General features: G+C 41.6%; 2 protein-coding genes across 4 annotated transcripts in view; one reads left to right on the top strand and one right to left on the bottom strand.

The window, feature by feature from the left end:
• Positions 1 to 9,011, top strand: part of LOC121569244 (inositol polyphosphate-5-phosphatase A-like) — a 233,116-nt gene extending 224,105 nt beyond the window's left edge. The window contains exons 13-16 of one of the 2 annotated variants that reach the window (XM_041880055.2): positions 3,118 to 3,229; positions 6,183 to 6,251; positions 7,066 to 7,102; positions 7,352 to 9,011. In XM_041880055.2, coding sequence (XP_041735989.1) covers positions 3,118 to 3,229; positions 6,183 to 6,251; positions 7,066 to 7,102; positions 7,352 to 7,389 — 256 coding nt within the window. In that variant the 3' untranslated portion in view covers positions 7,390 to 9,011. Of the gene's footprint in view, positions 1 to 3,117; positions 3,230 to 6,182; positions 6,252 to 7,065; positions 7,154 to 7,351 lie in introns of both variants that reach the window. The other variant, XM_041880046.2, reaches the window with a different exon arrangement.
• An 835-nt stretch (positions 9,012 to 9,846) lies between these two features.
• LOC121582712 (homeobox protein Nkx-6.2-like) lies at positions 9,847 to 12,769 on the bottom strand. 2 transcript variants are annotated; one of them, XM_041898738.2, is made up of 3 exons: positions 11,996 to 12,769; positions 11,433 to 11,626; positions 9,847 to 11,056 (listed from the first exon to the last, which is right to left on the bottom strand). In XM_041898738.2, exons 1-3 carry the CDS (start codon positions 12,741 to 12,743, stop codon positions 10,808 to 10,810), a joined length of 1,191 nt encoding a protein of 396 aa, XP_041754672.1. In that variant the 5' UTR covers positions 12,744 to 12,769; the 3' UTR covers positions 9,847 to 10,807. The 2 variants fall into 2 exon arrangements, with proteins under 2 accessions (XP_041754672.1, XP_041754683.1); XM_041898749.2 differs by having other exon boundaries at positions 9,849 to 11,056; positions 11,433 to 11,605.
• Positions 12,770 to 13,155: the final 386 nt, after the last annotated feature.

Here is a 13,155-nt window from a genome sequence, read left to right as displayed (position 1 = left end):
GTAAAACAAGATAACGGCATTTATGTGTCATGCCGGGAGATAGGAAATGTTGGACATGACAGAATGGGGATGACGCTGCCCAGTGCTGGGTGACTGCAGCCTGGGGACAAGAGCTCCCAACTGGCCTGGCCCAGCCCACTTCCACTCTCTCTCTCTGGACGGTGAGTCTGAGTGATACCAGACCTGGGTAAAAATATTTATATATATATATTCATTTCAAATACTTTATCTGGGCTTGATTGAACTTCCTGGTGCAACGGAACAAATAGAATAGTTGCAAAAGTGCATATACAAACCCCACCCATCTGGCACTCCAGCGCTAGAGCTCTAAAAGTATTTGAAAGATTTCAAATAGTATTTGAACCCAGGTCTGACTAAACACAGTAGGGCCAGGTTTCACATCGCCAATCCTTTGTACTGCTCAAACACACGACTGACAGGCGTTTGACACTTACCGGAAAAAAACATATGAGTGATGTTACAGCAGGAAGTCAAACATTAAACCCCACATGAAGAATGAGTAATGGTGTGGTGGCTTTGAGAGACATGTTCGATATGTGGAAGTCCCCGTGTTGAAGTCTGTGAACTCTACACTAGAGGTTATAGCCCACAAAAGAGGATGTTTTCAATGGTGTACAGGTGCACATTTGACTTCCTCATTTCCAATGCTTTCTGTCATCCCATAGTGCATCATGGTTGCAATACAAGCATTGGCACCAGCTCACGGCTCCTTATAACCATCTTTATGAATGCATATAAATATATTCACAATGCATTATGCGTTACACACAGGTGGTTCATAGAAGCTGTTAGCAGATCTGCTGGTGAACCTCTGGTCTAGGTAGTTAAGCCAGGTGCAGTACCACCACAGTAACCTGCCTGAGGGACCGAAGTTGGGCCAACGGAGTGTGTGTGGGTGTGTGGGTCTCAGTCTCACAGCAAGCATGGTAGACTCATACATACAGGTGGGCGATTGTTGAGTTTATCAGCTCGGCCCCATTAATTAGTGTAATTAGTCTTGCTGCGGGCAATAAGGGCCCGATAGGAGCTGACGGGCTCCGGCGTGCACACCCACTAGCCCCGTTTGCTTTCAGATACGTTTGTGAGCGCGCTAATCAGACACATTAATCACACAGTGCTCCCCAAAGCCGCCACTGATGTTTGCTGTTGCATTAGGACCTGTTATCTCAATTGGAGCCATTGGAGGGTGCGGTGAGAATGGGAGGAGGAGTAGGGCAAGACTGCCTGCAGTGGAATTATCCTTTAATTGCCATTGTTGAGTATTGTTAATCACCTTATACAATGATTAATCATCTTTTCCGATTGTTATTTTATTATCAAAAACAGTTAAGTGATAGTGGTTTTGTTTTTTAAATGTGCTCCACAGCAATTTGCTATGATAGGTTGATACTCCTTTTATTTCCCTTACAATAGAGTGATAGCATAGTCATGTAGGGCCAGTTTACTGTATGGAGAGTCTGTAGCCAGGCCACCCCTGAAGATTGAGCCACTTTGAAGACTTTGCTCTTTTCCTCCCGCACTCTCTCTCTCTACTGTCTGAGCCCTCTTTATCTCCTCTCTTGTCTCTCTCGCTCTGTATCCCTCATCCTATTCTTCCTCTCTTCTCTGAAAGACTTTCATCCTGCCGATCCCTCCTTCATCCCTTCTTTAGCATACCAAAACCTGCTGCATTTCCACATGCTTTAAGTGCCATTAATGCTAATTGGAGGCTGGGTGCTCTGTAAGAAGCCCTCTGCAGGCCTGTTTGTTCACCCAGCAGGGGGGTGCTGTGTGCTGGCCGGATGTGGGTACCTCTCGTCCCCTATTCCCACCCCCACCCCTGTCCGCCCTCCCATAGTCCCCGGTCTGTGGTCGTACTGGTCGCCATGGCACAACTGTGGCAGCTGTGTGTGTGTGTGTGTGTGTGTGTGTGCGCGTGCGCCTGGAAGTGTTTACCAGGCCTCTGTTTGCGCAGTTGGTTTCCTGCCTGGCTGCCTGAGAGTGACACAATCTCCCTTCATTGCTGCCATGTGACAGTGTATGTTGGCCTGCCCTGCACATCATGGCTGATTGGCCTAAGGAGGTGCCTGTGTGTGTCGTAGCAGCCGCTAGTTAGCTAGGTGAATGTGTCCGATAGCTGTGTGCTAACAGGTCAAAAATATTTAATCAGCAGCCTCTCATTCGGACATATGTACCCATCTGACTGACTGATTGGAGAATACTGGGAGGGGGTTGCATCACATTATGGTGTAAAACACACACACACAGAAACATAATAATGACATGACATTTACAGTACATAATCCCAGATACACTGTTACTTTCAAGTCTTATAACGTTGTCACCTGAGACTCTTGACAATGGAGAATAATATAGGACGGCTGTGGTTATGTCAATTGTTTATTACTGGCCCCGGGGCAAACGTGTGCTGTATTACACCATGGTGAGCCCTGTGTGTAGCACTGAAGGAGCAAATTGGATTGGTATTACAGTATGTAAACCCGGGCCTATCCCGATGAGCCGCGCAAACAAATTGGATTGGTGGCATGTAAATCTAATGCAGTTTGATGAGCTGTAGGGCTAAATTGAATTCTCAACAATGTAAATCTGCATCGGCTCGATGGGGTTCCCGGCGGGCCCGGGCTACTTAAATCATACGATTGTTCCTCCTGTTACCAGATACAATCTCACTTGGCCATTTTCCACAGCCCTAATCTCTTTTTGATGGCTGCATAGGGAAGTAGCTTGTGTGTGTGTGTGTGTGTGTGCGAGCGTGTGTGTGTGTGTGTGAGAGAGAAAATGTTTCCCTCAAACGATTGCTCTGATTGAGCCATCCATCCATGTGTGTTTATTCGAAAGATTATTTCCAGACAGTCAAAGCTGTGTATCTGATTGAATTCAATGTTCTCTCCTTTTCTGTGCTCTAGCCCCTAACTAAGAAACTCCTTTGTTGGCTATGCCTTTTACAATCTACTTTAGAATACACAGAATTGTCTTTGTATTTCTTCCACTTTATTAACACAGAAGTCTTGATTATTGTATTGCAGTTGTATGGGCCATTGTTATATGAACTGTATGTAACTGATGATGGTGTGTTGTTTGGGTTTGTTTCCACAGTTATCCGTACAGTGAAGACAGCAGTCAGGGAAAGCAGTACATGAACACCAGATGCCCTGCTTGGTGTGACCGCGTCCTCATGTCTGCCACAGCTAAAGACCTGGTCTTAAAGGTGAGTTTAAGAAGCCCAAGACACATACATACGGCGATCTGCCAACAGTCATTGGCAGACCATCACCCGGTGGTGTATTCTAGATTCAACATGTAAAATCTTGGATTGCCAATCGGGGATAGCTTCACACGCTTGGTCTATGGTATCTAGTCTTACTCCATCCCTCTCTCTTTCACATTCTGTCTCAACTTCTCTCTTTCTTCAACCCACTCTGTCACTCTCACTTCTTCTCTCTCTCTCTCCGCTCTGCCCATGCTCTGCCAGCCCCCCAGATGGAGGGATTTATTGTGTGTGAATATTCATACGGTGAGTTAAGCCCAGGGTCCACACAGATAGTATATATGTCCCAGATCTTATAACATGCCAGTGGGCCATAATGGCCCTATAAAGATGGAGATCTTGTGCTCCCTCTGTCTGCTCATTCTCAGAGTCAACACAGTGGCAGAACCCAAAGCTGTGGCCCACCACCCTGCCCAAATCCAGGAGAGGCATTGTAAACTCTCAACCAATCTGCCACCTCTCCTTCCCTCCCCGTCAGCACAGCACCAGTTTGGGCTGCAGACTGTTGTCTTTCCCCAGTTGTTTGCTGGATTACTTGAAATATCTACCATGCTAGTCCCTCAAAGTTGTTCCCGTCTGGCTATGATGTTTAGAGAACATGGCAGATCTGGGGTTAGAAAAAGTGTTCATTATCCAAGACCTCTTCAGCACTTGGCATCTACACAAAGTGCATCTCTTAACATGTTTACGATCAGCCTAACTTACCATTTTCCATGTAACTACAACTTTAACAACTGCATCCTTTTTGGTATGTTTTCCCTGTTGGTTGCGGTTGTTGTCAGCAAAAGAGTGTGTATAAATCTGTCATTTCAATTTACACTGAGGCGTCCCATTTTTGCTTTAATCAGCCCAATGAATAGATTGAGTTTGTCCACCTATTTGATTACTGTGCTTTTTAAGGTGACAGGAGGAAAAATGTATTGTGTCTAAAAGTGCACACTCACACTTGATTAAACTGGAGATAGTCCTTGACAATAGAGCTGTTGGAAGGCATCTGATGTGATAAATGAGACTAGATTACGCCGGTGAGGCCAGCTGTAAATTTAAGTGAAGGCAGCCGCCTTGACATGGCATGGCAGATGTTCAGTAGGCACAAAATTGTCCGAAATGGGGTGAAACAGAGAGATACACTCTGAACATGTCCCCCTAAAAACATGCTTATTTTTGCTTTCAGTTGCAAATCGTTTTGCTACGGTGTGCCCTCTTGAACATGTCCCTGTATGGGGAGGAACTTGCCGTCTATGGCGACGAGAGACTCTTTACTGACCACAACACCAGAGCATCCCTTCCTCCACAGTAGCACCTCTCTTCTGTACTACTGTAGTAGTGCCTGCCATGTATCTGATGGTCTGGGTGTGTGCAGGAGTCTCCTGGATAAAAGCCCAGTACAGTAGTCCACTTCACAGTGGGAGTCTGCTCACAACCACACTCACATCTCTGAGCTCCAGAACACAGGAGGGGGGAGAGGAAGTTGGCTTTCTAAAAGAGAAAAATTCCTTACTAGCCTTTCTTCTCATCTACTGTGGCTTTACAGGAAGGTTTGGCTTATCCCCCTTTCCAAAACACTTGCCCTTGTCGTTAGTTTTAAAAAGAGTAGTTCTTTTTTTTTCAATTACAAGTTAATTACTTGTAATGTAGGGGAGTGGGCAGAGTCGCCTAATGTTCACAGATTGGCTGATGCACTGAGCATACGCGCACACACACACACACACACACACACACACACACACCACACCACACCACACTCACACACACACACACACACACTCAGTCACTCCAAGGCAGCGTTACAGATTGTTAAGACATTGGCCTGAAAAACAGGCATCCATGTGGCATCGTCTATCATGGCACGGTCGGTTAACTCGCCATCGTGTTATTTTCTGCTTGCCGAGCCCTAACACGCCAAAGGTTGCCCGCTGCCTGTGCGGCACAGCACCGGAGGGTGGAAGTGTGGTAATGAATGCTCAGCGGAGCGAGCGCTCTGTTTCTGCCGGAGGGCCCCGGTAATTTGTTTATCTGTCTAAAGATTATGCAGGCCGAAAATCCACCATTTTATGCTGTCTTTGTAAATGATCAAGTCTCTGTGATGAATGTATCCTGAGCTCCGGGAGTCTGCGACTCATGCGTTTGGCAGGCAGTTGGGGAAAGTACCGGTGCGTGGCCCCGCAGAAAGGTAGAGTGAGGTACCCGGTGCACGCCAGCGCACCAGTGACCTTAGACTAGCAGGATAGGTTGGAAGTTAATTTGGATTTAAGTTTATGGTCCATTCTGACGCTACTCTTTGTTTCTTCTCAAGTGGAAGCGCTTCTCACCTAGTCACAGCTGACGGCTCTCAGGCTGTTTAAAAAGTATTCAGTTCTACCAGAGAAATAAGATTGATTATACTCTAGGCCTGAGATTCATGTCTCAGTGTTTGACAATTCCTTTGTGTGAAATATGGAAACATGATTCATTTATATGCTGTATGAGCTCATTTGTTTGGGAGGTAAATATGGTCTTGGTAACTGATTTCCACACAGTTCATGTCTATTCACTGTATTCAATCTTCAAGTAAAAGGTGCAATATTGAGTTTCTAAAGTTGTATTAACTCCATTAAAACTCTGCTGTTAGTTATAAATCAGTCATATGTAATCAACGGTAGGCTACTTCAGGACCAGGTTTACCTACACCTCATGAAATGTCTAAGAGAAGAATTTTCATGTAATAACATTGTTAGAATTAAACAGAATAATGTGTATTTGACCTCAAAATGCCAACGAATGAAATGTATTTAGCCCACTGGGAGAAATATTTTCTATCTCAATTATGTTTTAGTTATTCTTTGTTTACATTTTTATACTGCTGTTATTTTAATATAACTATTTTAATGTGTCGTTTTTGTTTTTTTCTCAGCCTGAAAATGAGGAGAAGAACTTGGTCTATGACAATATAGGGCCCAACGTCTGCATGGGGGACCATAAGGTAACATCACAGGCCTAGCCCACTTCTGGGTTATGTTGTGTTGTGTGTTTGTGGGTATGGGTGGTTGTCTGTGTATGGATTTGTATGTGTGATTTTGCATTGTGAGATTGAGTACATTATTTCATTATGTTCTATTATTTCAATTGAAAACTAAGTTTGCACTTTGTTGTAATTTGGGATTTCCAGTCATTTTCAATGAATGGAATTCAGTATAGTCCTTGATTTTGAAGGATATGACTCGTAAATGAGATTAGTACAACTACCTTTTCATAACCAAAAACTAGTACTCCATTGACCTATTACAGCAATTGCTTATGCATGTGCCAAAAGTTGGCTGTGAACAGTCATATTGTGATCAGAGGCTATTTTGTCATGCTGACTTTATAGATAGTATTTAACACAGTCCCTCGAGTCTGTAGTGTCAGACAGTGGCTGTTAGGCTGACAGAGAGAGAGAGAGAGGCGCCTTAAAGCTGAAGTCCTCAGTCTTTCATCATTACTTACTGTGGACTGGACAGTAGTGTGTGTGTGTGAGGAGACCTGGGCACTGAGAGAGACTCCACCAGACCTAGGCCAAGAACCACACGCAGCCGCTAAAATCACATTCTGCTATGTTTAAATTTTTTCCAATGTAGTTAGCACGCAGGTGAAAATATGTGCGCCCCTGGTATGTGAGTTTAGGTTGTGTGTGTGTGTGTGTGTGTGTGAGCGAGAGCTTTAAACTTGTATTTGCCCCCTTGCCTTTGACCCTTCCACTCAGGGCAGGACTGTTGCTAACTGTCTTATTTGTCTCTCTGTGTCCCTCTGTCTGGCAGCCTGTCTACCTGTCCTTTCGTTTAACACCCGGGGCAGGTAAAGCTAATGCAAATAAGCACAAGTGTTGTAACGTGCAGTGATGTCTTGGTAAATATTTTTATTTATTATTATTATTTAATTATTGATTTTTACTGTCATTATTATTCGTATGATTAATATGATTCTTATTATGCTTCGGTTTCCTTAATTTTTTGCATTGCATTTTTGTAGTTGTTTGTATAATACATGCCTGATGCTGAAGCATAATTCTCAATTGTCTGTGTTTTCTCTTCTTTATTTTGTCAGGGAAGTGGTGCCAAAGGGTGGAGAAGATATCTGTGTGAAGCGCCTCTGTGAGAAGAACACAAGAATTGGACACAGGATACACACAAACGCCCCCCACACACACACACACACACACACACACACACACATACACACACACACACACTGAAGACCCTATACAGACTTTTCAGCAGTGGTGACCAGTTGCAGTCTTTCTAACACCTCATTCATACAAGCTGTTGTTTTTCCACACAACACGTCAGTATCTGGACTACCCACCCGAGACACGTTTGCGATAAGACACACCTCACTGACCTCACTATTGCGACGCACCCTATTCCCCCAGAGAAAGGAAGGACAACTCTTTTCCATGTCACAGCCTTGTTGCCAAAACTCTAATAGAAATTAGTCATAACTACATTATTTTAGATACCATATTTGCAATTTTAGGTATGCCTCTAACATAGAAGCTACTTCATTACAGTATGTAAGATGTTTTTAAAAAGTGCAATGCAAAAAAAGTTGTATATCTATATTGTTAGGTTTATTTGTACATTGGACAGTATAACATAGAGTTGTTGATGGTTTTAGTGCCGTTCTCTCTCTTTTGACCAAACTTTGTGGTCCCACTGTTTAGAATAGGTAAATATTTTCCGTTAATTTCATTTATATTTTATTTGTTGGTTTTTTATTTGTCATTGCTGACTTGTGTGCATAACACTGCCATGCCTCACATCAGCTGAATCTCATTTTATATACTGTACTTTTTAAAGAGATAATTTATCATTCTTACCACAATTGTTATGCTGAAGTATATCTAGACAATATGGCTGCATGTGTGTTTCATCAGCCATGACCTTTGAATCTAACATTACAATGGAGAGAGAAAAAAACTTTGCAGCCAACATGATTTATATAGCCTATCCAAGGAGGTTTTAAGCAGTGCCATAGACCATGCAAGTATATAAGATATTGTTTCATATATAGCAGTCTCACATTATTTCATTATTATTATTCTAACTTATTTCTATATAATAATATTATGGTTCTGAATGTGATGTTTTTAGATAGGCTTGGGTATCTATGTTTGTTAATGCATTATGGTGCCAAGTATTGTACAAAGAAATTAAGTCTGTAAGAGTTAACATAAAATAGTTAAGTCCAACTGATAGATAAAGGTCTTGATTATACATTGTTTTAAAAAAAACACACACAAAAAAAACGCTAAAGGTGGGAAAGACCAGGAAGAATTGCTTTTTAATTTTGAATGTAGCCTTCAACACCCTTCACTGCTATTTTGCAAATAAGTTCCTCTCATCGCTCGTTAGAGCATTAAAAAGCGATTAGGGGAGGCTGTTGATGGAACGCGATGGTTTCCTTTTATTGATTTCATTTACTACACTACAGAGTTCACAGACTGTGTGAAGCCGTTCGAGTGATCCTTGATTTTTTTTTCTTCATCTAAATCACCGCAAGTGGAAATGATTTTGTGACTGCCGCTGAATTTGTTGTCTTGATAGTGTGATCTGATTCGTAGGCAAAACTGCTTGTTTTTCCCCTGGTCACGTGATAAGAGAAGCCGCAGATTGTACACTCCTTTCAGCAGATAGAGATTCTATACCCCATTGACGTTATGGTGTTGGTTATGCGGTTCTCAAGCAATAAAACCATTTGAACTCAATGGGTGTTTTGTCATCATATTCCAGCGCATATATCACTTCAGCATTGCATATTGCACAACAAGATGCTATTGACTAGGCCTTATTATTTGTGGAACTTGCTCAACTTGCATGCATGGCCAGTGGCCACAATCTTACAGAAGCTATGTGCACATAGGGATTAACGTTTTCAAAGATATTCCTGCTTCCATGATGTTCTTGATATCACATCAAGTTAAACCATGCAGCCTTAACGCCGCGATCACACCAATAGAGTTTGCACAAAATGACACGCAGCATCATCTGGATATGTGTGCAACAAAAGTTCAACATTCACCTTCTGCTACCATTTCTGTTAAGTCGTCTGCGCATACAGTTTGATGCATACGTTCGATAAATCCAATGTATTCTCCACACAGAACGCACTGCAACTGCCTCTGCAACACAATGGTGCAAGGCAAACGCAGCGGTCCATTGGAAATGGATGTACTTCTGGTGTACCTAAATGCAATATTTCTATCGGTGTGATCGATGTGTAAGGCTCCACTTTGGTAATTATGCTAATTATGCTAGGCCTATGGTATTGCAGCTAGCCTGGCCCTATAGGCCTGTTATACTCCGTTTACACAGGCAGCCCAATTCTGATCATTTTTCGGTTAATAATGTGGGGTTGTGGCGCAAACATAACCTATAAGCAACCCACCATTCCAATTACCATATCTGGGTTTGTAAATGTAGACAATTTCGTTTTTGGAATACAGAGACATTTGAAAAAAATACAGATGTTATATGTAGCCTATTTATTATGGAACTTTCTATGCGTAAACGTATAGGCATAGCATTTTTTTAGGCCTAATCACCACCATCAATCACAACGCCGTTGTAAAAAAAAAAAAAAAAGTATAATATTGAGAATAACAGTACAAGTAGTCTAATATCAAGTGTAATTTATAGTTTGTCCTTGTTGGCCAATTTCACAAGACCTAGGCCTATTAGTTTAGTATAGGCCTATACTTTCACCAACGCAACTAACATGGAGCTATTCCAACTTGCGCAAGCAAGGTTTACAAAAGTGATCCAAAACATCTCAGACGGTCTTGGATAGAAGAAGCAAACAGGTTTCCGTTCATTATAATTTCTTAGACCCGCCTTTCTCAGTATTTGAGTGGGTCCCGATCAATGTCAAAATATTTGGTTATTCAATGAAGAGTAATTTCAGTGAAGATGAAAACTATTCAAAAACAAAATTCCATTTTAAAAACAAAAGCTTGTTAAATAATTTATTCATAATACAACGTTTTTTTTTCTTCCATCTTCGCAGAAGCAATAATACTCTCTTATTCCAACATAAACGATGGTCCAGTTCTCTATTTTTGTTTGATGAGGTAAAACATAAATTACTTCAAATGATAGAAGAAAACTGAGTTGAAATCGTTAAAACAAGCTTTTTACATTATAATTTACAACATTTGCATTTATACATTGTGTACCTGTATTGAATTTAGAATGGTAAAAGGTGGAGAGATGGGTGACATTATTCTGCAATATATAACATAATTAAGCTATAATATTGAGAAGATATATACTTATCAGGATTTGCGGGAAAGGCTGCCATGTCTTGTTTACATTGGTTTAATAACATAACTTACTCAGTAAAAAATATATACATCTCACTTACATTTTCGTTTGTACAACATAAATCATTCACACCACCCATCAGCGCCCGTTCTCTCCATTTCAACAATGTATACCCTGGTTAAATTAGCTTTAGAAGCACCATGGAGTGTTTGAGTCTCTTCACGACAAGTTGTCAATGTCATCACAAGGTGTCCGAGCTATTGCTGCATGGACTGATCAGGGAAAGGTTCGTAGCCTTGTGCTTTTTCAGAAGTCTTGTGATTTTTTCGTCGTCTGAATTAGGGTCCAGAGGTTTGTTGTACTCGTCATCGTCCTCATTGTCCGAACTTTCCTTCATCTTCTCAGTTTCAGAGTCATGTTTCTTTTTGGCTGTTGCCATTTCCGCTGCGTGTCTCTTCCGCCATTTGGTTCGCCTGTTTTGAAACCATACCTATTGGGAGAAGCAATAACATACAATTAAACACTTAATAAATACAATTATAAGAAATACTTATAGTGGGTAATAATTATTCTTCCAACATAAAAGTTATTACTATCTGAGTTGGAGCCAAGAAAAGGCCTTGCTAAACATGAAGTTACTAATAGCTCCAATTGCATAATAATGACAACATAATAGCAGCATAGGAAAATACCACCAATGTTAACAATATTGGCAATAATAATGAGCCTGCTAATAATAATAATAACTGAGAATAACACACACTACACATAGAACTTCCACATACCAATTGTAATTTTTAAGATGATTGACATTTAGGCCTACAAATTAATTCATGTAAAAAGATGACTCAAGTAATGATACATACCTTGACTTGACTTTCAGTCATTCCTAAAGAGTAAGCCAGTCGAGCTCTCTCTGGGCCAGCAAGGTATTTCGTCTGTTCAAAGGTTTTCTCCAATGCAAAAATTTGCTGTCCAGAAAAAGTTGGTCTGGAGTGTTTTTTCTTGCCATCCTTGTCGAGCATCATGTTTGCTTGAGCTACAAAAAAGATTGAAGAGTCTAGTCAAAAATATGTAAACACAACAGTGATTAGTATTTCATCATCAGTAGCAAACAGTTGTCACGAGTTTACTCCAATAGAGACTTCGTATTGACTATCATAGCTAGGCTTAGAATATTAATTAAAACACGGAATATAAAAAGGAACCAATATAAATGGATAGCCCATCGAATTCGTTATGTAGGCCCTATATGTAGTTATTATCAGTTATTTACAAGGAGAACCAAAAAATAGGTTACCGAACAAATATAAACAAATATCCTAGGCTATTCAACAGATGTCTGAATTAAAAAAGAAAACATTTATAGAGATTTCTATAGCTGCATTTAAACATTTTTGCACTCTACACAGCCAGATAGCAAACGTACCAGGACAGGGCACTCTAGGATCCCTCCAAGGGGAGCTCTGCATCACTCCAGGCCAGAATATGGGTGCTCTTCCTGGGAGATCGGTCAGGGGCTTCGGGTACCGAGAAACTGCCGCTGGGTTAAAGTACATTCCTGCGGTGGCCAAGCCGTTTATCCTTGGAAATCCCGAGAGCAGCTGTCCAGCTGAGTTGATAGGTCTACCCAAGATATCACTAATTCCATGTGGTGTCCCCAGGGCTAGCTGTGTGTTCAAATGATTGAGAGAAGGCGCCTTGAAGCCCGCATGATTCTGCAAAGTGTAGGGAAATAAAGACGTCTTCATCTCGGTCATGTTGTGCAACGCTGCCAGCGGTGTACTGCCTAGGACGAAAGCACTCTGCCGGTTAGCATCCATCTGCCCAACAGCTAACATTTGAGAGCATGAACCACCAAATTCGCTCGAGTAAATATAATAATAAACCGAGGAAAGTAATACATATAAAGGTGCTGGACTGGTCGATAAGCAGAGGCCACTACAGGAGCTTCTGAAGTATATCCTGGATACGGTAGCCACTGAAGGTTGAAACTTCAGAAAACAAAAACACTTCTTTAGGAGAGAAGTTCTCTTGCGTTGTCGGACAAGAGTTCGATCAAAAATGTCTCTCCGGTTGACTGTCAATAGTGAGTTTGCCGCATGCGTCCACAACGAGAATCCTCTCGGAAGTCGAAGGATCTGATGATGTTTTTGAGTGGTTTTGATGGTGACCATAAGGGTCGGCTTTCTTCGTAAATTGACTCGAACTATGGTGTGAGTGAAGCGCGATGCACTGATAACCGCGCAGCAACCTGCATGCACATATTTCCCATTGGATAATGTTAAGTGAGAGCGCTCTCTGATTGGAGGGAACACACTCGGGTACTTTGCATGTGTGTCCCTTGGACAAAGCCACACTCTATCAAGATCGTATTGTACTGCTATTAATGATGCATCATACCGTAGAAATCATTGTTTCAAGATTTGACAAATACGATTTATTTACAATATAACCCATTACCGATGACAATGTAAGTACATTAAACTCAATACAACTATGCTGTATGGTGATTTCATTGTTACCAGTGATTTGCAGGATGTTGAAGATACGATTATAGCCTATGCATTTCCAGAAGACGCATCCAGT

The sequence above is a fragment of the Coregonus clupeaformis genome, chromosome 1, assembly GCF_020615455.1.
Source record: "Coregonus clupeaformis isolate EN_2021a chromosome 1, ASM2061545v1, whole genome shotgun sequence".
In the NCBI taxonomy this organism is placed as follows: Eukaryota; Metazoa; Chordata; class Actinopteri; order Salmoniformes; family Salmonidae; genus Coregonus; species Coregonus clupeaformis.
Note: the sequence above shows the minus strand (reverse complement) of the source record. Positions and strands in the feature narration are given on the sequence as shown.

What these genes read in the sequence shown, in the direction of transcription:
- LOC121582712 (XM_041898738.2), bottom strand. Translation starts at nt 12,743, where the DNA reads ATGGTCACCATCAAAACCACTCAAAAACATCATCAGATCCTTCGACTT. An exon ending in TCCTAGAGTGCCCTGTCCTG is followed by an intron (nt 11,627 to 11,995) that starts GTACGTTTGCTA and finishes ATTTTTGACTAG; the next exon opens with ACTCTTCAATCTTTTTTGTA. An exon ending in TGACTGAAAGTCAAGTCAAG is followed by an intron (nt 11,057 to 11,432) that starts GTATGTATCATT and finishes TTCTCCCAATAG; the next exon opens with GTATGGTTTCAAAACAGGCG.